Raw genomic sequence first — 21,950 nt, forward strand, 5'->3', positions numbered from 1 at the left:
GTCTCGCGGTGTGGGCCGTGCACTGGACTTGAGGTCAGGCGGTCCTTTCCTCCCCCGCCTCTCACGCCCCAAATCTTCTTAGTTCCTCCGGTTCCTCTGCTTTTCCACACACATTTTCAAACCATCTTTCTAGATCTGCGGAGTTGCTGGGTTGGACAGGAATGGTGTTGGATCTGCTTCTGGGGGCGCGTCGCCGTCTTTCCCACGTCGGTCCCACAGTGGACAGTGTCCGTCCCCCGGGTGCCCCGAGGCTCCTCGCCACTGTTTGGTGCTTTTCAGACCAGCTCAGTGGGGGTTTGGCTTGATTTAAACCCGAGTCGTTCATTTTTGAGCAACGGTAGATGGTGGTTTTAATTCCGGTGTTCACGTACTCCTCGCTGTGCGGAGAAATACAACTGATTTCCGTGTGTTTATCCCCTGACGCCTTGAGGAAGTCACTTATGTTCTGTTAGTTTGGCAGAGTTTGGGGGATTTTCTACATACATGATCAGGTCTGCTGCAAACAGGGACAGCTTGGTGCCCCCCCTCCGGCCTGTCCATCGTCTGGTTGCTGGCGACTGCACTTCTCCGCGTAGGCACGGCCGGCCTGCTGCGGCTGAGCGGTGACCGACATCGCGCCTCGCTCCGGCGTAGAGGAAGGGCGTCGTTCTCACCACGGGAGCTGTCCCGTAGGCTGACTTCCGAGCATGGGTCCCTCTGCCCTGTTTCCTCGCTTCCTGAGGAGGGCCTGGCTCCTCTCTCCTCTCCCCACGCCTGACCTGGGCCCCGGCCTCCCGCCCCTCCTGTGTCTCAGGTCAAAGCCTCCTTAGACGCACTGGCCCAGAAGGTAGCGACCTTCACCGACGTGGGCAACAGCCGGGCGCACGCAGAGCACCTCCTGAAGGACCTCGCCAGCTTCGAGGACAAGTCGAGTGTGAGCACGCGGGGCGGGTGTGGGCAGCGGGCAGTCGGGGGGTGTTCGGGGCACCAGGCTATCACTTGGGCGGGCGGGGGCAGGGGGCTCTCTCGCGATCCGGTGGGGACCTCCCAGAGCCGAGGGAGGGCAGCACGGCCTCTGCCCGACCCCACCGACCCCTCCTACTCCCACCCACCACCCCACTCTCAACGCCCCCCCGCAGGCCCCTCCCACTGTCATCCCCTCCCCCTCCCCCCCCCCCCCGGCCCTGCTGACCCTCCCAGAAAGCTGTGTGCTTTCACCGACCGACCCTGAGCCCTACGTCAGAGCGGTTGTCTCCGCAGGCCTCCGTGGAGCGCGCCCGCAGCCTGTCCCTGGAGGGCGAGCAGCTCATCGACAGCAAGCACTATGCCGTGGACTCCCTCCGCCCCAAGTGCCACGAGCTCCAGCGCCTGTGTGAGCAGTTCGAAGCCGAGGTGGGGCGGCGGAGGGAGTTACTCAGCAAGTCCTTGGAGCTGCACCACCTCCTGGAAGCGGTGAGACCCCCGCCACCACCCCACGTGGCCGGATCCTTCCCCACGGACCACAGTCCCCGCCGACCACGGTCCCCACTGACCACAATCCCCACATGGCCGGCTCCTTCCCCACGGACCACAGTCCCCACAGACCACGGGTCCCCACAGACCACAGTCCCTGTGTGGCTGACTCCTTCCCCGTGGACCACAGTCCCCACAGACCACAGTCCCCACCGACCACGGTCCCCACAAACCACAGTCCCCATGTGGCTGACTCCTTCCCCGTGGACCACAGTCCCCGCCGACCACGGTCCCCACCGACCACGGTCCCCACATGGCCGGATCCTTCCCCACGGACCACAGTCCCTGCCGACCACAGTCCCCACTGACCACAGTCCCCATGTGGCTGACTCCTTCCCCGTGGACCACAGTCCCCACAGACCACAGGTCCCCACAGACCACAGTCCCCATGTGGCTGAATCCTTCCCCGTGGACCACAGTCCCCACAGACCACGGGTCCCCACAGACCACAGTCCCCGTGTGGCTGACTCCTTCCCCACGGACCACAATCCCCACAGACCACGGCCCCCACCGACCACAGTCCCCACGTGGCCGGCTCCTTCCCCGTGGACCACAGTCCCCACAGACCACAGTCCCCGTGTGGCTGACTCCTTCCCCACGGACCACAGTCCCCACAGACCACGGGTCCCCACAGACCACGGTCCCCACGTGGCCGGCTCCTTCCCCACGGACCACAGTCCCCACAGACCACGGGTCCCCACAGACCACGGTCCCCGTGTGGCTGGCTCCTTCCCCATGGACCACAGTCCGCACAGACCACGGGTCCCCACAGACCACAGTCCCCGTGGCCCATTCTCTAGAATTCCCTGCCCCCACTGACGGTTCTTCCCAAGGACCAAAGCCAGCATGTGGCTAATTTCCTGCACGGCCTCTTGGGAATGAGTCCCGCCCGGGCCCCGTGCGGGCTGGCTCGCCGTGCAGTCCCCGGTCAGGGTGGTGGGGGGCGGGATGGCCAGGAGGAGGCTGGGCAGAGCTACGCCTCCCCACCCGCCAGGACGCGGCCTCTGACGGTGCCCTTCTCTCCCTCGGCCCCGCTCACTGTGTCCAGTCCATGAAATGGTGCGACCAGGGCATCTACCTGCTGGCCTCGCAGCCAGTGGACAAGTGCCAGTCCCAGGACGGCGCCGAGGCGGCCCTGCAGGAAATCGAGAAATTTCTGGAGACCGGCGCAGGGAATAAGATCCAGGAGCTCAGTAAAATTTACCAGGACTACGAGTCCATCCTCACGAAAGACCTGATGGTGAGCGGCGCCGGCCTGTGCCGACGGTGGGGAGCGCCTCCGGGGTGTGCGCAAGAATCCTGCCGTGACCTTGCAGAGTGTCCTGGACAGTCGCGCGGCTCAGTTTCTCTTCCTACGGCGGCTCCCTCCAGGCCGGTCTTCCTGCCCCCAGGGTCCTTCCCTGCAAGGACCGCGTCCTGGACGGAGCAGCCACTGCAGGCCCCGCTGCGCGTCCCACTGACCCCGGGGCCCCACTCCCGCCGGCCCCTGTCCGCAGATCCGTGGCGGCCTCATGTCCCTCCCTTCCAGTGGACTCTCGGCCCCAAGTCCGCCGTCCACGGGGGAGCCGCAGCGAGCGCTCGAGGGCGGGGTTGCCGCTGTGTCCCAGGCGCAGAGGAGGGCCTGCTGCTGACACGGGCGGCGTCTCTGACTCACGAGTCCGTTCGCCCTGCCCCTTCAGGAACACGTGCAGAAGGTCTTCCAGAAGCAAGAGGGCATGGAGGAGATGTTCCACCGGAGGCAGGCCAGCCTGAAGAAGCTGGCGGCCAAGCAGACGCGGCCCGTGCAGCCCGTGGCCCCCCGGCCGGAGGCGCTCACGAAGTCACCCGGCCTCTCTCCAGGTGTGTGCCGTCGCCGTCCTGCCGGCCGTGGCAGGCCCTTGTGAGTCACGTGTTATTGGACGCGCCCAGTGTGTGCCGTCTGCTGGCCGTCGCGGGGCTCTTTCTGGACTCGTCTGACTCAGCCTGTCTGTCCTCGGTGCTGTTGCCAGAGTAGTTCTCCGACCGCGGCCCAAAGCCCCCGCGGCCCCGACCTCTCGTGGTCTCCTCCGAGGCCGAGCGAGTGGCCACGCCGTTCCCCAGGGCCCCTTCTGCGGCAGCCTCTGCCTGCTGTCCGCGTCGGGGCTTCGACAAGGAGGCCGTAAGGTGGCGAGACCTTGGAGAGCCGACTCCTGCCCACGGCCTCCACAGCGTGTGGCTCCCATCAGAGGACACCATCCCCCTGGCACAGAGGGGTTCGGGTCCCTGTGTGCACGGCCTCGGCTCCTTGTTCCCTTCCCGGTATCCCACCTGCCTCCCTCTGTTCCGCGTTCCCTCCGCTTCCGTGGGGGCTCCCGTCTCTGCCCCATGCCAGGCGCCCCCAGCTCCCAGCTGCGGGGCTTCCCCTGCAGGCAGGGACAGACGACGCGACACCGTCCTTCCTCCTTTCTTCCCAAACCAGGCAGCCGGAGAGGCTCTGAGAACAGTTCTGAGGTCAGCGGGCTCCGGAGAGGGCCCTACAGGAGGGCCAAGGTGAGACCAGTGTCCAGGCCACACTCCCATGGTTGCTCTCCTTGCGGTCAGTCGCGCCCCCCGGCTGCCCCGTCCCACCCCACCCGTGCCGTGGGACCCTCCCTGCCGCAGGGCCGCGGCTCCCTCCCCAGTGGGAAGTGAGGGTGGGTTCCTTGACGTCGGGACGCGGGGCCGCACCCTCTCGGGTCTGGACGCCGGAGGCTGCACCTGCCATTCTCTCCCCAGAGCGAGATGAGCGACAGCCGGCCTGGCCGGAGCAGCTCGACAGGAGATGAGGAAGAAAGCCTGGCCGTCTTGCGGAGGTGAGTGACCAGTCCGGAGACGGCACGTGCGACCCTCTCAGATCTCAGCCTCTGGCCACGGGGGGTCTGAACATCAGCGGGCCTGAGGCGGTGGGTCTGTACGCGTCCACCCCCAAGTGGGTGTCCCAAAGCGCTTGTGGGCACGCGTGGGTCTGCCTGGTGAGACCACGTCCAGAGCCCAGACAGAGCTGGTTTTCCCTAGAAAAGCCTTGTGTCCCTGGTTCCTTAGGCAGAATTCTGGTGATTGAAATGGCTGGTGCCCTCCCGCCCCCATTCACGCCCCTGGTGGCGAGACCATGTGGTCCACCAGAGACAGAGGTGCAGCCGCGCTCACCGCCCTGACCCACCCCTGGCTGCGCGGGGCGCCGCACCCACGGCCGGTGCTGCTGCTCGCCTGACCCCTCCTCTGCCCACACGCATCTGCCCTGGGGGCTTCTCTCTGTGCCCTTCCGGCCCTAACACATCTCTGGCCACAGGCATGTGATGAACGAGCTCTTGGACACGGAGCGGGTCTACGTTGAGGAGCTGCTCTGTGTCCTGGAGGTGAGCCTGCGCGGGGACGGGAGCCTGCGCGGGGACCCGCAGCAGCGCCGCGGGAGCCTGTAGGCCAGCGTGAGAGGAGGGCGGCCGCTTTACTGAGCTGGAGGGAACTCATCCATCAGTGGGACCAGGGACGAGGAGATGTGGGTGCCTCGGCATGGGGACCTGCTCCAGCAACAAGGAAGAGAGCGTGGCTGACCCCGGGCCATGGTTGACCCCAGAGTGTGACTGACCCCGGAACGTGGCTGACCCGGGGAGTGTGGCTGACCTGGGACTGTGGCTGACCCCGGAACGTGGCTGACCCGGGGAGTGTGGCTGACCTGGGACTGTGGCTGACACAGGAACGTGACTGACCCAGGAAGCGTGGCTGACCTGGGATCATGGCTGACCTGGAGATTGTGGCTGACCCGGGAGCGTGGCTGACTCAGGAGCATGGCTGATGCAGGAACGTGGCTGACCAGGGAGCATGGCTAACCCCTCAGCGTGGCTGACCCCAGAGTGTGGCTGACCCGGGAGCATGGCTGAGCAGGGAGCATGGCTGACCCCAGGAGTGTGGCTGACCCCGGAATGTGGCTGACCCCAGAGCATGGCTGACCCCAGAGCGTGGCTGCGGGGGAGGGTGGCTGACACCAGGAACGTGGTAGGAGCAGGGGTCAGACAGGACAGTGTGGGATTCCCTTGCAGGAACAGCTGAGCTGCCCCGTCTGCGTGGAGGAGCAGAGTAGAGGCCTCGGGGCTTGTAGGCCCTGGAATGTTCTAGATCTTGGTCTGGGTGGTGGTTACAGGGGTGTGGACACTGAAGTGATCCATCACGGAGGACACGTAAAATACCAGTTACATGAGTGTCAAGAGGTTGAAGGGCAGAGGACAGAAGCCCCCACAACCCCTAAGAATGGTGCCGTCTGTGGTCACTCCTTTGCTCTGTGCTGGTCTGGGCGGTCATCTCGGAAACGGTCCGTGGATTCCTCATGGTGGATTCACTTTCTACGTCCTGAGAGGCGTCCCCTACCCGCTCACAGTCCGCGGAGCCCGGCATCCCTCCCAGCCTCTCCCCTCCTGCGCAGGGCTACGCTGCAGAACTCGATAACCCGCTCATGGCGCCCCTCGTGTCACCGGGTCTCCAGAACAAGAAGGACGTTCTGTTCGGAAACATGGAGGAGATTTACCACTTTCATAACAGGTCAGGCCCTCCTCTGACCACGCCTGCCCGGTGGGGTCCGCCCCTGAGACCGCGCCGACCGGGAGCTGGCTGCATGCGGGCCCCGGGGGGTGGCGCGCCGGTGGAGAGCATCCCTTCCTCCTCCCAGGGACGGGTGGTCAGGGGCGGCCGCAGGACCGTGGCTCAGGTGGGAGGCGCCTGCAGGCCGTTACAGGTGGCCCGTCCTCCCGCTGGGCGGTAGCTGGGCTTTGAGGACACAGGAGCACCCCCACTCCTGCCGGGCCAGCAGTGGCCAGCCCCGCTCAGTGTGTGCGTTTGGCTCTCCGTCATGGCACCAGAATCACACCACTCGGCAAGGCCCGTTTTGTCCCCAAGTTCGTCCCTGAGAAGGAGGCAGCGGCAGACTTTCCCGTCCTGCCTCTTCTCCCCCACGAGCGCTGTCGGCGGCCGCCGTGTCTTTGGGGGGAAGTGCGAACGGCCCTCCTGCAGCCGCCCACCCCCCGCTGCCCGGAGCAGTTTGCGTGAGCGCGTGGGAAAGGACGTGCGGCGGTGGACGCAGGGTGCAGGGGGGAAGGGGCGGTAGGACAGACAGCAAAGCCTCCTCTGGGCTGGGGTCACTGGGGACTTCGGTCCAACCACAGGCTTTCGGCCTCAGTCACTCCCTCGCTCACCGAGGGGCACCCATCTGCCGCCAGACCTCCCGGGCCCCTCCCTTCCCACAGAGGGGGCACAGGTCAGATGACCTCGGCTCGGGCCAGGCCACGAGGCTGAGCCGCTGGGAGCTCGAAGCCGCAGTGAGCTGAGCCCAGGGAGCTCCCCGCCGAGCTGGGACCGAGCCCAGGCTCCCAGGCAGCGCGCACCTGCCAGCGGGGTGGGTGGGGCGGGTGCTCGCAGCAGGCCCGGCTCCCGCCGGCAGAGAAGTAGCTGTCCTGACTCCTGTGTGGACGCCAACGCCAGCGACCCGAAGGGACCCACGAGGGGGCCAGGTCTTCTTAAACCTGAGTTTGCCGCAGCAGCCCCCGGGGGGCCCGGCATGGGTGGCCGGGCCGGGCTCACAGTCCCCCGACTGTCCCGGGTCAGAAATAACGCGGGACTTGGGAAGTAACATTATCCATGGCCAGGGTTGCCTCCGGCTCTTCACGTGATCTAAGGGGAAGCTTCTCTGCCTAGGATATTCCTCAGGGAGCTGGAGGGCTACACGGACTGCCCGGAGCTGGTCGGGAGGTGCTTCCTGGAGCGGGTATGTGCTGTCCGACGTGCGCAGGGCCGGGCCTTCCTTGTCAAAGTTTCCGCAGGACACGGTCATGACTTCAGACCCTGTCGCAGTCTCCTAGCCCCCGGGGTCACCGAGTGCACATGTCCCCGGGCTGCCTGAGACACAGTTTTCTCTGAGCCAGTCACGGGCTCAGAAGCGCCGGCATCAGAACGTGTCCGTCTTGACGGCTCACGTGTAGCTGAACTCAGCCGGACTTCTCGAGCTGGTGGCTGCGTCTGGTCTCGCCCTGGTCAGCAGTCCCCCGCGCAAGCGGGCCTGGGACAGTCACCTCCCCTTTCCCCTCTTTGACGTGGGAGGGAGCAGGACGGGGCGTTCCTCTCAGGCCCGTCTTGGTGCGCTGTGCGTGGAGTGGCAGGGAGCGTGTGGCCGAGCTGCTCATTCTCACGACACAGTGACACAGAGGCCGGGACAGGTCAGCGCAGCATGGGGCGGAGCGCAGAGGAAGGAGGAGGGGCCTGTCTCTGCCTGCGTCTGGCGGCTGCTGAGCTGCTCCCTGGGGTTTGGGAGTTGGGAGGGGTTGTGCCAGAGGTCACTGCTTCTCACAGTGGGGGCCCCGGCCAGCGCATCGGCATCCTGGGGCCTTACCGGAGATGCAGGTTCCCAGGCCCGCCCCACGCCTGCCGGGTCCGAACCTCCAGTGGGGTTCTGCGTGTCACCGAGCCTGCGGGCAGCTCCGCACACGCAGTGGAGCCCGAGCCCTGCAGGGTCTTTCTGCAGAAATTAGCAACTGTTCGTGGTTGGTAACTCCCACGGCAAAACGCCAGCAGCGTGATGCTGATCTGCAGAGAGGAGGGGACGGACGCAGCCCCATCGTGAACCCTGTGGGCTTGTGGCGCAGCGCGGAGACGGTGGAGGGGGCGGGGTGTGCCCTGTGACGCGCACCCTGTCCCCGGGTCAGATGGAGGAGTTCCAGATCTACGAGAAGTACTGCCAGAACAAGCCGCGCTCCGAGAGCCTGTGGAGACAGTGCTCCGACAGCCCATTCTTCCAGGTGCGCCGGGGGCCTCCCGGGGGCGCGGGTCTCCCTCGCCAGCGCACTCTCGCTCGGGGACCCAGTCGGTCTCACGGGGCGCGCTCGGGGCTTGCAGGAATGCCAGCGGAAGCTGGACCACAAGCTCAGCCTGGACTCCTACCTGCTGAAGCCGGTCCAGAGAATCACCAAGTACCAGCTGCTGCTCAAGGTGGGCTGCTCGCCCCCGCCTGCGTCCCCACCCCTGCCGTGCCCTGCTGACCTCCTCCCCCCGCCGCTGTGCCCTACTGGCCTTGTCCCCGCTCCCTGCCTGTGGCCTCCCTGGCCTCCCCGGGTGCTGCAGTCCCAGCACAGCCTCCTCCCCGCCTGCGAGGGCGCTGGCTCTTTGCAGACCTCTGTGGAGAACCTGCTGTGCGCCGGCCGCTGCCGGGGGGTCGCGGGACCAGAAGTGAACAGTCAGGCCGACCCTGTCCCATGGAGCATGGGCTCCAGGCATGTCCACACACACCCCGCTGCGCCCCACACGTGGTCCTCCCCACGAGGCCACCCATGTCCAGTGGCCTTGTCGGGTCTGAGTACACGCGCCAGGGGACGTGCAGACACCTTTAGCATCACGGGTTGGAGGGGGTCGTGTTGGACAGGAAGGAGTGGCTGGTCTAGGAGAGGGAGACTTGGGGAGACCCGGCCGAACGCCTGGCTGGGGCGTCCCTGTCTGCGGCACCAGGCAGGACCACTGGGACAGGCAGAGCACAGGGGGTGGCTCCTGGGCCTCCACGGCCACACGGGGAGCCGCACTCTACGTCCCGAGGGTCCATGCAGGGCCGGAGCGGGAGCCCCGTGTTTCCGCGGCACGTGACGGTGCCGCGTCCCCTAGGAGATGCTGAAATACAGCAGGAGCTGCGCGGGGGCCGAGCACCTGCAGGAGGCCCTGAGCTCCATCCTGGGCATCCTCAAGGCTGTCAACGACTCCATGCACCTGATCGCCATCACCGGCTATGACGTAAGGGCCTCCGTGTGCCGCCACCGGGCCAGGGACCGTGCGGAGCCGTGCCGCAGCCTCCCTGTGCACGCGCGTCCCTGTGGGCTGGCAAGAGCCGGTTCTGATGGGTGTCTGGGGCGGCTCGGGGCGAACGGACCCCCAGCTTGGGGCGTGCCCCCGAACCCAGGCACTGGGGAGACTTCAGCCCGCCGAGCTGCACATCCGCTCAGGAGCCCCGAGGGCATTGGACTCAGGGCTGGGCTGGTTTCGCTGCCACTTGTGGGTTGGGGACAGGGGACGAGCGCGTGTGAAAGGCAGACTCTGTTTTTCCCTTGTGTCCCCGAATGAGGTCAGCTCACTCATTTTGTTGCCTCTCTTGTCCACTTGCGCTCACCTGTTTTTAAATGTAATAGGTTTTATTTTTAGAGCTGCGTCAGGTTTGAAGCAGAGTAAGAGAAGGCACGAGGACATCCCACGTGCCCCTGGGCCCCCACGCCCAGCCCCCCATGTCCCCACACCCAGCGGGGGGCCTCTGTCACAGGGATGAGCCTTCGCTGGCCCGCCATCCCCAGCCGGGCCCAGGGTGTGCCTCCGGTGGGTTTGGACAGACGCCGAACACCCTGTACCCACGGGCACAGGCTCGGAAAGGGGAGTTTCACTGCCGCAAGTCCCCGTGTCCACCCTTTCCCCCTGCCCCGGCCCCCAGCCACCCCCGACCCCTCACCCACCTCCATGGTCCTGCCCTTCCCCGAGTGTTAGTAGCGGGGTCCACCGGACGCGGTCCTCCGAGGCGGGCGCGTGTCCTCGGCTGCAGGCACGTAAGGCCGCACGTTCGTTCCGGCGCAGGGGAACCTGAGCGAGCTGGGGAAGCTGCTGATGCAGGGCTCCTTCAGCGTCTGGACAGACCACAAGAGGGGCCACTCCAAGGTGAAGGACCTGGCCAGGTTCAAGCCCATGCAGCGGCACCTCTTCCTGCACGAGAAGGCCGTGCTGTTCTGCAAGAGGAGGGAGGAGAACGGGGAGGGGTACGAGAAGGCTCCTTCCTACAGCTACAAGCAGTCCCTGAACGTGAGTGAGGCTCCAGCGGCCGTGCCGCCCGTGTCTTTGGGGGTGGGGTCCGGAACCCCCGCAAACTCGGCCTCCACCCCGAGCCGCTTCCTGCGTCAGCACGACGCATGGACCCCTTTCAACGACGGGAGGGCGCGCTCCCGTCCCACACACGACGAACGTGTGTCCCCTGCTCGCGCGGTCAGATGGCGGCCGTCGGCATCACGGAGAACGTGAAGGGCGACGTGAGGAAGTTCGAGATCTGGTGCAACGCCAGAGAGGAGGTGTACATCGTACAGGTAGGCCCGCCTTCTCCAGGGCCAGGCGTCGGGGCACGTCGGCCTCTCTGGGGAGGGCAGGTGTCTGGAAGCTTCCGTGGAGCTTTATCTCCCAGAGGCCGTGCAGGGGCGCTGCCCTGAGCCGGACCCAGGAGGAAGCACGGGGAACACACGGTTAGGGTGCGTGAGAGGCGTGCCCGGGGACACGGGCTCCAGGGGTGCGACTAGCCTGAGCCGTGTTACGCACATGACCGGCTTGTCCTGGTCCTTCCCCGTCGTGCTGGTGAGGGCAGGGGGTGCTACAGCTGTGAGAGCTCCCTGAGCCCATGTGACCCCCGTCCCTGGGTTCTGGGATGGGGCTGGCCAGCACATGGGACAGGCCCCTTCTAGGGGCCCCCCACGCCCAGACGCGGGATGCCATGGCCGTGACGGCCTGTCTGCCGCACATACCAGCACGGCAGCCCGCGGCGATGGCGCCCGGCCCCAGCTCGGGCACTGGCTCCTGGAGCCCCGGGGGTGGCGGCCGGCGCTCTGGCTTTCCGCAGGCCCGTCTGCAGAGCCCCGCTTCTCTGCCTTCTGGCCACACGCCTGTGCCGAGGCCGGCCCCGGCCCGCCCCTCTTGAGCGTAAAGTCCACTTCGGAGTGTCAGGCGCCCGTCTTCCTTGTCACAAAACAATGCCGCGGGCCGCTGCTGGAGAAGCATGCTCGCAGGGGACTGTCTGTGCACAAGTGTTCGCCACGTCAGAGGCCAGCGAGGCTGTGACGTGGGGAGGCCAGGCGGTCGGCTCGGCACCTGCGCGGCCCATAGGCCCTCCTGCCATGCCATGCCTGTGCCGCGGTCCCGAGGCCAGGGGACCGCCCACCGCCCCCTCCTTTCTCCGGGGCAGTGGCCCCACTGTCTGCTTCCGGGGTGGGGGGGCATAGGAGCTTCGAGAGTCAAAGGCAGAGAAGTGTCTTTGGGGAACGTGCGCCCTCATGTCCTGGCCTTCCTTCCGGCACAGGCGCCGACCCCCGAAGTCAAGGCCGCGTGGGTGAGTGAGATCCGCAAAGTGCTGACCAGCCAGCTGCAAGCCTGCAGAGGTAGGAGCCGCGGCCACGGCCGCTCCCAGCCGGGCTCCAGTGCACGTCTGTGCAGGACCGAGGCGACCCCAAAACCCGGGGCTCCTGGTGGGGCTGCGGCCTCACAGGTGAAGTCAGTCACGCGCTTCTGTGTCCCCTCCCTGCAGAAGCCAGCCAGCACCGAGCGCTGGAGCAGTCCCAGAGCCTGCCTCTGCCCGCACCGCCCGGCCCCAGGTGAGGGAGCCGCGGCGGCTCCGGTCGGCTCGAGGGCCTGCAGGCACCATTGCGTTCACACGGCCGGTGGCCCGAACCTCCTGCGGGGTTTTGGGTCACTCTGGGTTTGCCTGCAGGCCCCGGAGTGTCCTCTGGCCTTGTGTGCTGGGGGTCCGTCCCCACCAGCCGCCTCAGGGAGGGGGTCTCCGGCCCCACCCCGGGCGCAGGCCGGCTCCTGCCGTCTGTTTTCCGACTGCGGTTATTTCCTGGTACAGTCAGCGCAGCGCGTGCTGCTGGGGCAGGTGACGGCCACCGTGTTTCCGTGACGGTGGCGCCTTAGACAAGGACCCGCACATTGGGGGCTGAGGCGCAGAGCCATGCCGGACACACCGGCCTCACACCGGCTCACCGCACCTTCCCTGCCCGTAGCTTTCCCTTGTCACTGCACGCCTTCCGAGTGGCTCCGTGACTGTTTCGCCTGTTTCCGCATAAGCCACCTGTGGTGGTGGGTGGGACAGGACACCGTCCAAGCAAGTACTCCACCCAGCAATGGTTTGAAAACACAAAGTCTGTCCTCCCAGACTCAGAGAACCGCCTCCTTGCTCACGCCCGGCATGTTTGTTTGCTCTCGTTGGGTCCCGCTCTGGGGAACCCAGAGGGGCTTAAAGGCCCGGTGGGACCCCAGGGTGGCCTCTGCCTCGGAGCCTCAGGAGGGGCTTGGAACACTGACCTGCAACATTCTGCTTCTGTTTCCGGGGCATGTGTGACGCCATTAGTCCCTTGAAAGGGACCACGAGAAACATCAAGAAGCTGGAGGAAAGGAAGACCGACCCCCTGAGCCTGGAAGGCTACGTGAGCCCCACGTCTCTGCCGAAGCCCCCGGAGAAGGGCCGAGGTGGGTGTCTGCGCCGCGAGCCGCGAGCCGGCGTGTCCACGCACCACTGCCCACAGGGCTGGGACCCTCCTCCCGGTGGCCGCGCGCCCCAGTGGAGAGCCGCGGCCTGCACGGCCGCCCCACACTGCCCTCTCTCTCCCTGCGTAGATGACTCGGTGCCCAGCTCCGCCTCCGAAAGCTCCGCGCTTTCCAGAAAGCGCTTTACCCTGCAGGGCTTTGCTAACCTCAAGGGTCAGAAAGGTAAAAGGCGCCCGCCTGAAACCCGTGCTGTGGCCGTGTCGCTCACCGTGGTGGCGTGTCTGTTATCCATTCGTGTGGTGCTCATCCGGGGGGCGGCCGCGGCGTCTCCGGGTGGACCGTGCGTCCTGGCCGTCACCGGCGCGTCTGTATCCGTGGCGCACGTGGCCCGAGCACTCTCCGCAGGCCTCGGGTAGGAAAGGGTGGAAGCCGTGTCCCCTCAGTCAGGACCGGCACCGGCACCGCCTGCCCCTTCTGGCTCCGCCCTGTTGGTCCCCGCGGGGTCACCGTCTGTGCCCTGTGCCGCGCTCCTGCTGCTGTTGCCCGTCTCCGAGGGCTGGCCGCTGGTGCACGGGGGACGCGGGGGTTCCTCGCGTGGACACCTCCGAGAGCCGGCGGCCTTCCGGAGCGGCGTGTGGCGCTGAGCTGTGCGGAGGTCTCTGCTTGTGTTTGCTGCAGTGTATAAAATAGTGCTAAGTCGGCCTCAAACTTTTTTAAAAAGGAGGGACATATTCAGGCGCTAATGTTGCTGATGAGCACGGCAGGTGCCCCCCCCCCCCCGCGAGCGTCTCCCTGCCCAGTTCAGAAACGCCCCTGCCCACGGCCGAGACGGTGTCCGCTCGCCTCCTCCACGTCGGGCCTCTCCTGTCCCCCACACGAGGGACCCCCCACCAGCTTCATTCCGTTCGCAGGAGGCTACCGAGCCCGTCCCAGCATGAGCACCGCGCCCCACAAGCCGCCCCCCTCCCCCGCACGCAGCCCCTCACGCGCTCTCTCTGCATTTGTCCCTCTTCCTCCCCTTGCAGCGTCTCCTACCAGCCCCGACAAAAAAGCTAAGCGACACGAAGTGAAGAGCGACCCCACGCCTTTTGGTGTACGAGGTAGAGTGGCCCCACCTCCCGGACGTAGCCGACCTCCCTGTGCCCTTCTGGTGAGGGACAGTTTCGCCCTCACTAGCCACTGGTGACGCAGAACAAGACGGGTCCTCGGGGCAGGAGCAAATTCACTGTTTCTCCCCCAAAGCATGACACCCCGGTGGCAGGTTCTGTGATGACGGTTCTTGGGTTCTCAGGTTCCCAGTCGGACCCCTACCGGGTCTGTCCAGAACCAGCAGAACCAGCCGGGCCCCCAGCAAGAGGCCTGGCTGGCACGCCGGTTGGACTGGGCTGTTACCGCCGTCGTGCAGGCTATGGGGCACCCTGTCCTCGGCCCCCTCCCGCGCCGGCCTCTCCCCTGCATCACCAGTTGTCCCAAGCTTCTCAGTGGAAACACAGAACCAAGCCGCCGACGGCCTCCTGCTGACCCCCGTGTCATGGGAGGATGACGGGCCATGCAGACAGGTGGGGCCGAGCTCCATACCGGACCTTGGGCTGCTAGTTTTTGCTCCCCCTTATCATGAGGGTAAAGCATGTCCCCCCAAAACCCAAAGACCCTACCCACGGCCCAGGCTGCGGGTCTGAAGTTTGCAGTGAGAGATTAACAAAGTGAATTTTCCAACAATTATGAAGGTTCCCAACATGCCCCCAGGACCCCCCAGGGGTCACCCAGCACACTCGGCCTCAAGCCCAAATCTGTGTGCCCGGGACCCAGACCCCACATCACGGCTCGGAGGCTGGCGGCTTCCCACGTGGGCGGGCAGTGCCTGGGGGCCACCTCTGAGGTCCCAGAGCCTGGGACAGGGCTCACTTCTCCGTTGACGGCCTCATTTTCTGCTGAAGTCCTGGAGACGTCAGAGCATTTCCCCAGCTGACTTCCCTCGTGCAGGAGCTGGGGAAGGGGCTTGAGCCCGCCAGTGGCCGGTCGCCTGCGGTTCCTACCACCTTTCAGCCAAGTTATGTCTTCTCACCTGTGACAGGAAGAGGAGGCGGCTTCGTAAGGTCACCGAAGATGGGACCCTGCCGCCAGTCCCCTTCCCCTCCACTCCCTGTACGGTGAGCCGCGGTGTCCTGGGCGCTCTCGCAAATGCTTACACGCTTGCTGCCCAAGAAGCTTCATCTGCCCATCATTTTCCTCGGTGTCAACGTCAGGGACTATCTTGGAGAGAACAGAGGGGACCGCGTTCATGGTCATGTTAGCATAATGTCCCACAAACTCGCCAACGTCTACGTAGGTCCAGGGGTGCCGTCCGAGTCCCAGACACGGGTCTCCTCGCCCCCCCATCGGTGCCTCGGGCGCGTTGGGCATCAGTACCTTCCTAACACCCCGGTCTCAAGGTTTTAAAGCGGAGATGCGGCTCAAGGCTGGTAGGGAACCTTCCCCCAGACACTCCGGGGCTGAGGAATCCCCGCGGGTCATCCCCCAACTCTGCGCCTACAAAACCCTCCATTCTCCACGGCACCCAAGGGCCGTGGAGGGAATGTCCCGTCGCTCGTGCAGTCCGTGGGCCACATGGCCGTCCCACCTGTAGGAGTCTCCCTGCAGAACAGTCTCCGCCTTTCTGTGCTCACTGTCCTCAGACACGTGTCTGTCCTCGGTTGCCAGGAGCCCCGCGTCTGGTGGTGGGCCGAAGCAGGAGACCCCCAGCCAGGCTGCCTGGCACCAAGACCCCCAGGCTCCCTGCCTGTGCCTTTCCTGCCCTTTGCACACGGCGCACACCCGCAGACGAGCCAGGCACACACGGCTGGGTGATTTGCAGTGGGAAACCCCGGTGCCCCGTCCCCACACAGATGCCAGCGCCCCGCCATTCGACCCGCGGCCCAGCCCTGAGAAGGCCGGGCTCGGGGGCTCTCTGGTGCCAGGCCTGCTGCTGTGGCGTGGGGTCCCGGGACACCAGGGGCCTCCGTGTCTCCCACACTCTTCCTCCCAGGCCCAGCTCTGCTGGCTGACAGGGAGCCCAGCTCCCCTCCTGCGGGAGATAAGATCCTAATGTCCCTTTAGCAGAAGCGTCTCATGGCCAACGGGAGACACCACAGGCCTCGGGGACGGGCCTGTCCAGCCACGTGTGCCTGTGCACCCCCGCCTCACAGAGGGGAGCGAGCCCTGGTCCTCCGGGAAAGCACACTTCCCGCCAGGCCACATGGGATCTGGAACTGGCGTGCCAAGCCCACAGCCGGCGAGCCGCCGTCCCTCTCAGACCCGCTGGCCTCCTGCCCCTGTGCCACCAACCCAGGCAGTGTCCGTGGTCCTCAGGCCCCAGAAGGGGCTCCTGCCTGCCACTTTACTGCGGGCCGTTACTGTGTTCAGAACCGGGAAGCCGTCGTCTCCAGTCTCCCCTCAACTTGCTCACTTTCTCCCTGACGTTTCCTGCACACAGGAAATGCGGGAGTCAGTCTCGGGCTGCACAGCAGGGCAGACCCTGATGAGGGGCACGTGCGCGTGTCAAGAAGTCCGTGGGGGGCTCTCCCCTGACACGTGCTGGCCCAGCCGCGCTGTGTGGCCGGAGCTCGTGCCGGGGCCTGGGAGGGAATCCCAGGCTCACGGAGGCGTGACTCGGGTCTGTGCACGGCGTCTGCTGGCCGGTGCAGAGAGGGTCACAGCACCCTGAGCTCACCCTGACCCCAGGCCTGCGCTGCGCCCCCTGCAGCTGGTCAGGAGCCGGCCTCCATGTGGTCTGATGGGTGTCGCAGGCTCCAGGCGCGAACTGCTGACTCCTTCCCTTTGCCGGTGTTTGCCCCAGCATGGCTGGATGGTGGCATGTCCAGCTGGTGGCCCTTCGGGCTGCGTGCCCCAAGTCCGCAGGCAGGGGCGTCACGGCAGAGCCTGGGATCACCTCCCCGAGGGGCTGGGCTCGTCTCTTCCCCTGGGCTGGCCGGGCGACAGAAGCAGGTGCTCTGGGCCGTCTCCCCAGACAGGGACGGCTGAGGCACGCGTGTCGGCGGTCATCCCCGGAGTCCGCCGTGTGGCCAGCTCCTGGGGGGGGGGGCAGACCCCCCTTCAGGCAGGCTTGTGTTGGAAGGTGGCCCTCACTGGAGTCTGTTCTCTCTCAGGCTGGAACAAAACTTCTCAACCCTCAGAAGCCCCTGAGGACGATGGCTGGTCCAGTGCTGAAGAGCTGATTAATTCCTCGGACGCAGAGGAGGAAGGCAGAGTGGGCCCCAGGAAGCTGGTAACCTTCCCAGGCCGTCAGCCTGGCACCGGGGCCCCCGGTGGGAGAGCTCCGGAGCATGACCGCAGTGCCGTGGCTCCCGTGGCTGCTGGGTGGGGGGGACTCTTGGCCGCCAGGGCTCGCTGTGGCTACATGCCCACCCTCCTCCTGCACCGCCAGACCCCCGCTGACCGGCTTCCCGCAGGCCAACAGTGCACACACCTGATCTGCCCTCCGAAGAAGGGGGACGCCCTTGGGAGCGTCTGCAGCGCTGTGCACACGGCTCTCCCACACTTTTCAGAGAACTCGGCTGAGCAAGGGCGGGTCCTGGTTCTCCACAGGCCCTTTCTTTCCCGCGAGTGGCAAGGGGAAGCCGTTTACCTGTGAATCATCAGCGTCAGGGTCACACCAACACAGTACACGCTTAGTGCTGCCCTGGGCCACGCCCCAGGGCTCCATACAGCAGAGCTTTGTCCGCATGAGCAGGTTGAGTGTACACTGGGTTCCAGGCAATCTAGACACCAAACACAGAGCAGAGGACAAATGCACAAGTGTCTACTCTCACAGGGAGGCAAAGGGAAAGGTGGTGAAATACAGGGCATGTTAGGTGAGCACGGCTGCCGCTCACAAGGGAGCCAGGGAAGCGGGAGCGGCACGTGCAAATGTCCTGCGGCTGAGGGATGCCGTTGGAGTGTTTGAGGCCGGCGGGAGCAGGTGATGCTGCCGTGCGGCGGGACCATCAGGAGTGGGTCAGGAGCACTTTGGAGGTTAGTTGGGTTTTTAACACGGTCGCAGCGAGAGACTTGACGTATCCTCTGACCGGTTCTTCCCCATTTAAGGTGACACCATCAGAAGCCCCACAAGCAGCAGGGCCCTCCTGAATGCTCGTGTTCCTTCTCCTGTTGTTGGGCGCCGGACGCCCACCGGGGCCCTGCCCGCGGCTGACAGCCATGTACCGGCGGGGGGGCCGCAGACGGTGCTGTTTGACCTGCTGTGTCCTCTGACCCAGGTTCCAGGAAAGTACACGGTCGTGCTGGGCGACGAGAAGGGAAGCCCGGACGCGTTTGCCGTGAGAAGTGGGGACGTGGTGGAGCTGCTAGAGGAGGGCAACGAGGGCCTTTGGTAAGATGCCTGCGGGGGCGGGGGAGGGGGCGGGCCCAAGACACCCCGGGGCAGGCGGGGGGCACACAGCTGGAGCCCTGACCGGCCCACGCCTTCTCAGGTATGTCAGGAACCTGACCTCCAGCAAGGAAAGCTGGGTTCCGGCCAGCAGCCTGGCCTCGCTCCTCGGCACATCCGGCTCCGCTCAGTGCCTGAGCAGCTCAGGTAAGAGCCCTGCGCCGTGCGGGCCGCGCAGCCTTGCGCGGGAGTGTGCAGGTTCAAAGCCGCAGCCGTTCTCGCCTGGTTTTCCTGCAGAGTCCAGTGCGGGGTCCACCCTGCTGAGTGCCTCCTCCAGCTGCGGCGAGAGCTGCGGGGCCCCCCTCTCAGAGCTCCAGGGGTAGCGCCGGGCCGAGCGGGACAGCAGCCCGCGAGCCTCTAAGTTTTCCTTTGCTTGGGCTTGCTTAGTTTGGTGAGGGGACGGTGCTCTGAGACCCTGGGGAGTGAGGACCCTGCCAAGACCCCACCGAGGAGCCGCCCGCGGCCCGTGGAGCTCCAAGGTGCGGACGCAGGGGCTGCAGAGAGAAGGTTCTGGAAGTCTGCCCTCCGGCCTCCACACCGGGACCAGCCCCGAAGAGGGTGCTGAAGCCAGGCGCACGGGAAGACCGAGGTGCACTGAGCTTTCCGGGAAAACCAGGACGGACGGAGGGCACCAGGCCGCCGCCAGGAGCCGGTCCTGGCCGCTCGATGTGGTCCTGGCGTTGCTGGTCTGGTGCCTCCTGCGGGAGCAAGCGTGTTGTGGGAGAGACGAGTCCACGGCCCCGGCAGCTTGGTGGGGGGACTGTTTTGTCTTTTACAAGTTTTTTTTAAAGCAGGGATTAATTCCATGGCCATTTTTTGTGGTACTCTGGCCGCTAATCTTTACCAAGAATCACTGTGTTTACATGAAATGACAATTTGATACTGTATTTGATATAAAAGTATTTTCTGTTACCGGGGTTTACAGGACAGCACGTTGTTTGTACTGCTGGGAGATCTGGGGCTCTCTTGGGGACTGGAGCCCCCAAACCCACCTGGGAACAGGCCCCTGGTGAAACCCAGCAGTGTCCCTACAAACAGCAGTGGAAACCACGGGGACCCCCTTATCTGTGTAAGTCAATTCTCAAAAGAAAATTTAGACTCTAAGTTAAAATATTGAGCTGCTTTTCTACCAGAAAAATGGGGAACTTGATTTTTTTAACTAGCTTCATGGAATTGGGATTTTTTATTGTTTTTAAACAATCAATGAAGTGTGGTTTTGCTGGGTACTGTGTGAAGCACAGGCCTCGGGGAAACTGCGAGCCTCTGCTGGCCTCCGTGACCACCTCCCGCGCTCGGTCAACCCCCTGGACTCGGAAACGCAAGGAGTCCGTTACTGAAACCGAGGCAGGACCCGAAAGAAAACGCTTCTGTTTTACCTTTTTGTTTCAGAAACAAATTCTGTTCTTTGGAAACATGGTCTGTATCTGCTGGGGCGGATAGTTTTCTATGTGTGCATGGGTGGGTGTGTACATAGGGGTCCCGTGTCAGGGACGCGCTGCAAACTGTCCCTCACAACCCTAGCTGAGCCCCGTGCCCGCCGCCCGTGAGGCCCCTGCTGGCCGACCTCCGTGTGTCTCTGTGGCCTTCCTCGGCGTCCAGGCGTGGGACGGGCCGTGTCTGACGGTTTCCTCTGTGGACTGCTCAGCCAGAGCCCCCGCCCCCCGCCTCCCACCCCGGCCACCTTGGCGGCATCGCCACACTGGGGTCCTTTCTTCGTTAAGGCACTTTAAAACCTCCTGTTCCCGTCATTGCTTCTTGTTTCATTCCAGGTCTTTTTTTTTTTTTTTTTTCTGCTGATGTAAATGAAATTTAAAAATCAGAGTTCTTTACTGTATGGACGGAGTTTGAATAAATATCAGCCCCTCTCGCTGTCTGCCTTTGTCTGTAAAAGCACAGAATTCCGCCCGCCCCGCATGCGCGTCGTGCTCACGCTAGTCCACGCAGCCCCGCGAGCTCCACGGGAAACGTGGCAGGCCGTGAGCATGACCCAGACGGCGACCCGCACGCTGCATTTTGTCAGGAAATGATGGAAATAACACACATATTGTGTCGACCATGTAAAGGTAACAGAGGAAATGGGAAATCACCGTTTTGGAACGAGAGTCCAAGTGGTGACTTCTGAGCCAGGCAGGGTCCAGATAGGGGTTGGGGGAAAGGGAAGTTGTGGGAAGTTGACCCACAGCAAGGAACACGGAGGCCGGTCCACACTGCGCTCACCCACACACCAGAATCTTGCTACGCCGACCTGTTCAGAGGGGATCAAATCAGATGCAACGGATAATTGCTAAGAGACGCGATACAACCAGATCACTCAAGGGTTGGGAGCAGAGACCAGAACAGAGATGTCGCAAGCACTGACCCCCCCACCAGGAGTCCCTCCTCAGACCCACAGGCCAGGCGCCAGGCTAAGACCCAACCCTGTGCTGTTGTGGGCCTGCCTCACTCAGTGGACCGTGTGGCCGTGAGCGAAGGGTGCAGGCGGGGTCCTTCTCCCTGAGCCCAGCCCTCTGGCGCCAGACAGCACACGGGGCTGCACGGACGGCCCTTCTCCAGCTGCCCCGTTCCGCCTCCGCTCGGCGCGCGGGCCTGGTATAGGACGGCTGTTTGCCTGCACTTGACTGTCTTTCACGGACCGAAGGCCACACCCCGCTGCCCTGTGCTGTCCCAACCTCCCCCAAGGACCCACACCAGCTGCGGGCTTGAGGGCTCCACTGTGTGTCCCAAATCCTTGCTGACATCTGCTGCCTGGCAGGTGCTGCCCATGAAAACCTGTTCCCCACGGCTTTGGGCGGTTGGAGAAAGAGCGTCCCTTTCCTGCCCCTCCCGGCCAGTTGGCCACAGCCAGACGCTGCTCACGCTGCTCCGAGAACAGCCCCAGACCCCGAGCCGCTCAAGGGACACGGACACCGGCTGAGCGCGCTCCCTGTGTTTGCAACCACCCAGCAGGCCGGAGCGCAGTCTCTCTCGCAAGCAGAACCGTCACGGCTGTAACTGGCCAGATGGGTGACCCCAAGCAGGCCCCAACCCAAGGATGGATGGTGTCTCTGTAAGGAGAGGGGGACGGACGCACAACTGGGAGGCCCTGTGCGGACCGAGGCCGGGGCTGGAGTGCGATGTCTACGGGCTCCCCAGAGCCCCCGGCTGGAAGGGCAGGTCCCCCGCTGAGCCTCTGGGGAGCCAGGCCCTGCCGGAGACCCCTTGCTCCAGGACCTGTGGCCTCCAGAGCTGGCAGAGGATAGATTCCCGGGGTGGGAGTCCCCGTAGCCCCCAGCCAGGCCCCCAGGAGTCCGGGAAGGCCCTAGCTCGGTCCATGGCAGGCAGCTCCTGGGCCCGAGGGAGCGTGACTAGGGCACTCCACCCACCTCGCCTGCGGCCTCTGAGGCGTGGGTCACAGCTGTCACAGCTGCTGTTCATGGACCAGCCCAGGACCCACAGCCCCTCCACCTCCCAGAGGACACAGCAGCCCAATTTGGTAACGCAGGCTTAGGAATGAACCAGTTCTCCTCGTGCTGGGTGAAACGGAGCCCAGATACCCCAGAAGCTAATTTGAGAGTGGCTGCTGCGTCTGGGGCGCCCTGGGGAGCCCCAAGAAGGCCTGCTCCGATGCCTGCCGAGAGGGCCAGGTCCCCCCCACCAGCAACAAATTCCCAAGAACTGCTGAAAGTACAACCAGAACCTGCGACGTGAGCCACAGAACCTGTCCTCCCCTGGCAGCCAGAGCTTCCTCTCAGGGGTTCGAGCTGGGGCCCTGGGGTAAAGAGCAGGGCTGGGGGCTCCCACCCAGAGATGAGCC

General features: G+C 64.9%; 1 protein-coding gene across 1 annotated transcript in view; it reads left to right on the forward strand.

Annotated features, from left to right (window-relative positions):
- MCF2L (MCF.2 cell line derived transforming sequence like) overlaps positions 1–20,024 on the forward strand; it is a 124,894-nt gene extending 104,870 nt beyond the window's left edge. The window contains 24 exon segments of the mRNA XM_045978175.1: positions 794–913; positions 1,240–1,431; positions 2,540–2,731; positions 3,171–3,330; positions 3,929–3,999; positions 4,225–4,301; positions 4,778–4,844; positions 5,906–6,021; positions 7,171–7,240; positions 8,175–8,267; positions 8,365–8,457; positions 9,121–9,246; positions 10,072–10,293; positions 10,479–10,571; positions 11,552–11,630; positions 11,777–11,843; positions 12,599–12,754; positions 12,756–12,798; positions 12,801–12,957; positions 13,761–13,835; positions 16,881–16,999; positions 17,988–18,100; positions 18,201–18,304; positions 18,395–20,024. Coding sequence (XP_045834131.1) covers positions 794–913; positions 1,240–1,431; positions 2,540–2,731; positions 3,171–3,330; positions 3,929–3,999; positions 4,225–4,301; positions 4,778–4,844; positions 5,906–6,021; positions 7,171–7,240; positions 8,175–8,267; positions 8,365–8,457; positions 9,121–9,246; positions 10,072–10,293; positions 10,479–10,571; positions 11,552–11,630; positions 11,777–11,843; positions 12,599–12,754; positions 12,756–12,798; positions 12,801–12,957; positions 13,761–13,835; positions 16,881–16,999; positions 17,988–18,100; positions 18,201–18,304; positions 18,395–18,480 — 2,691 coding nt within the window. The 3' untranslated portion in view covers positions 18,481–20,024.
- The last annotated feature ends 1,926 nt before the right edge of the window (positions 20,025–21,950 follow it).

This window comes from Meles meles, chromosome 14 (genome assembly GCF_922984935.1).
Source record: "Meles meles chromosome 14, mMelMel3.1 paternal haplotype, whole genome shotgun sequence".
NCBI classification, from domain to species: Eukaryota; Metazoa; Chordata; class Mammalia; order Carnivora; family Mustelidae; genus Meles; species Meles meles.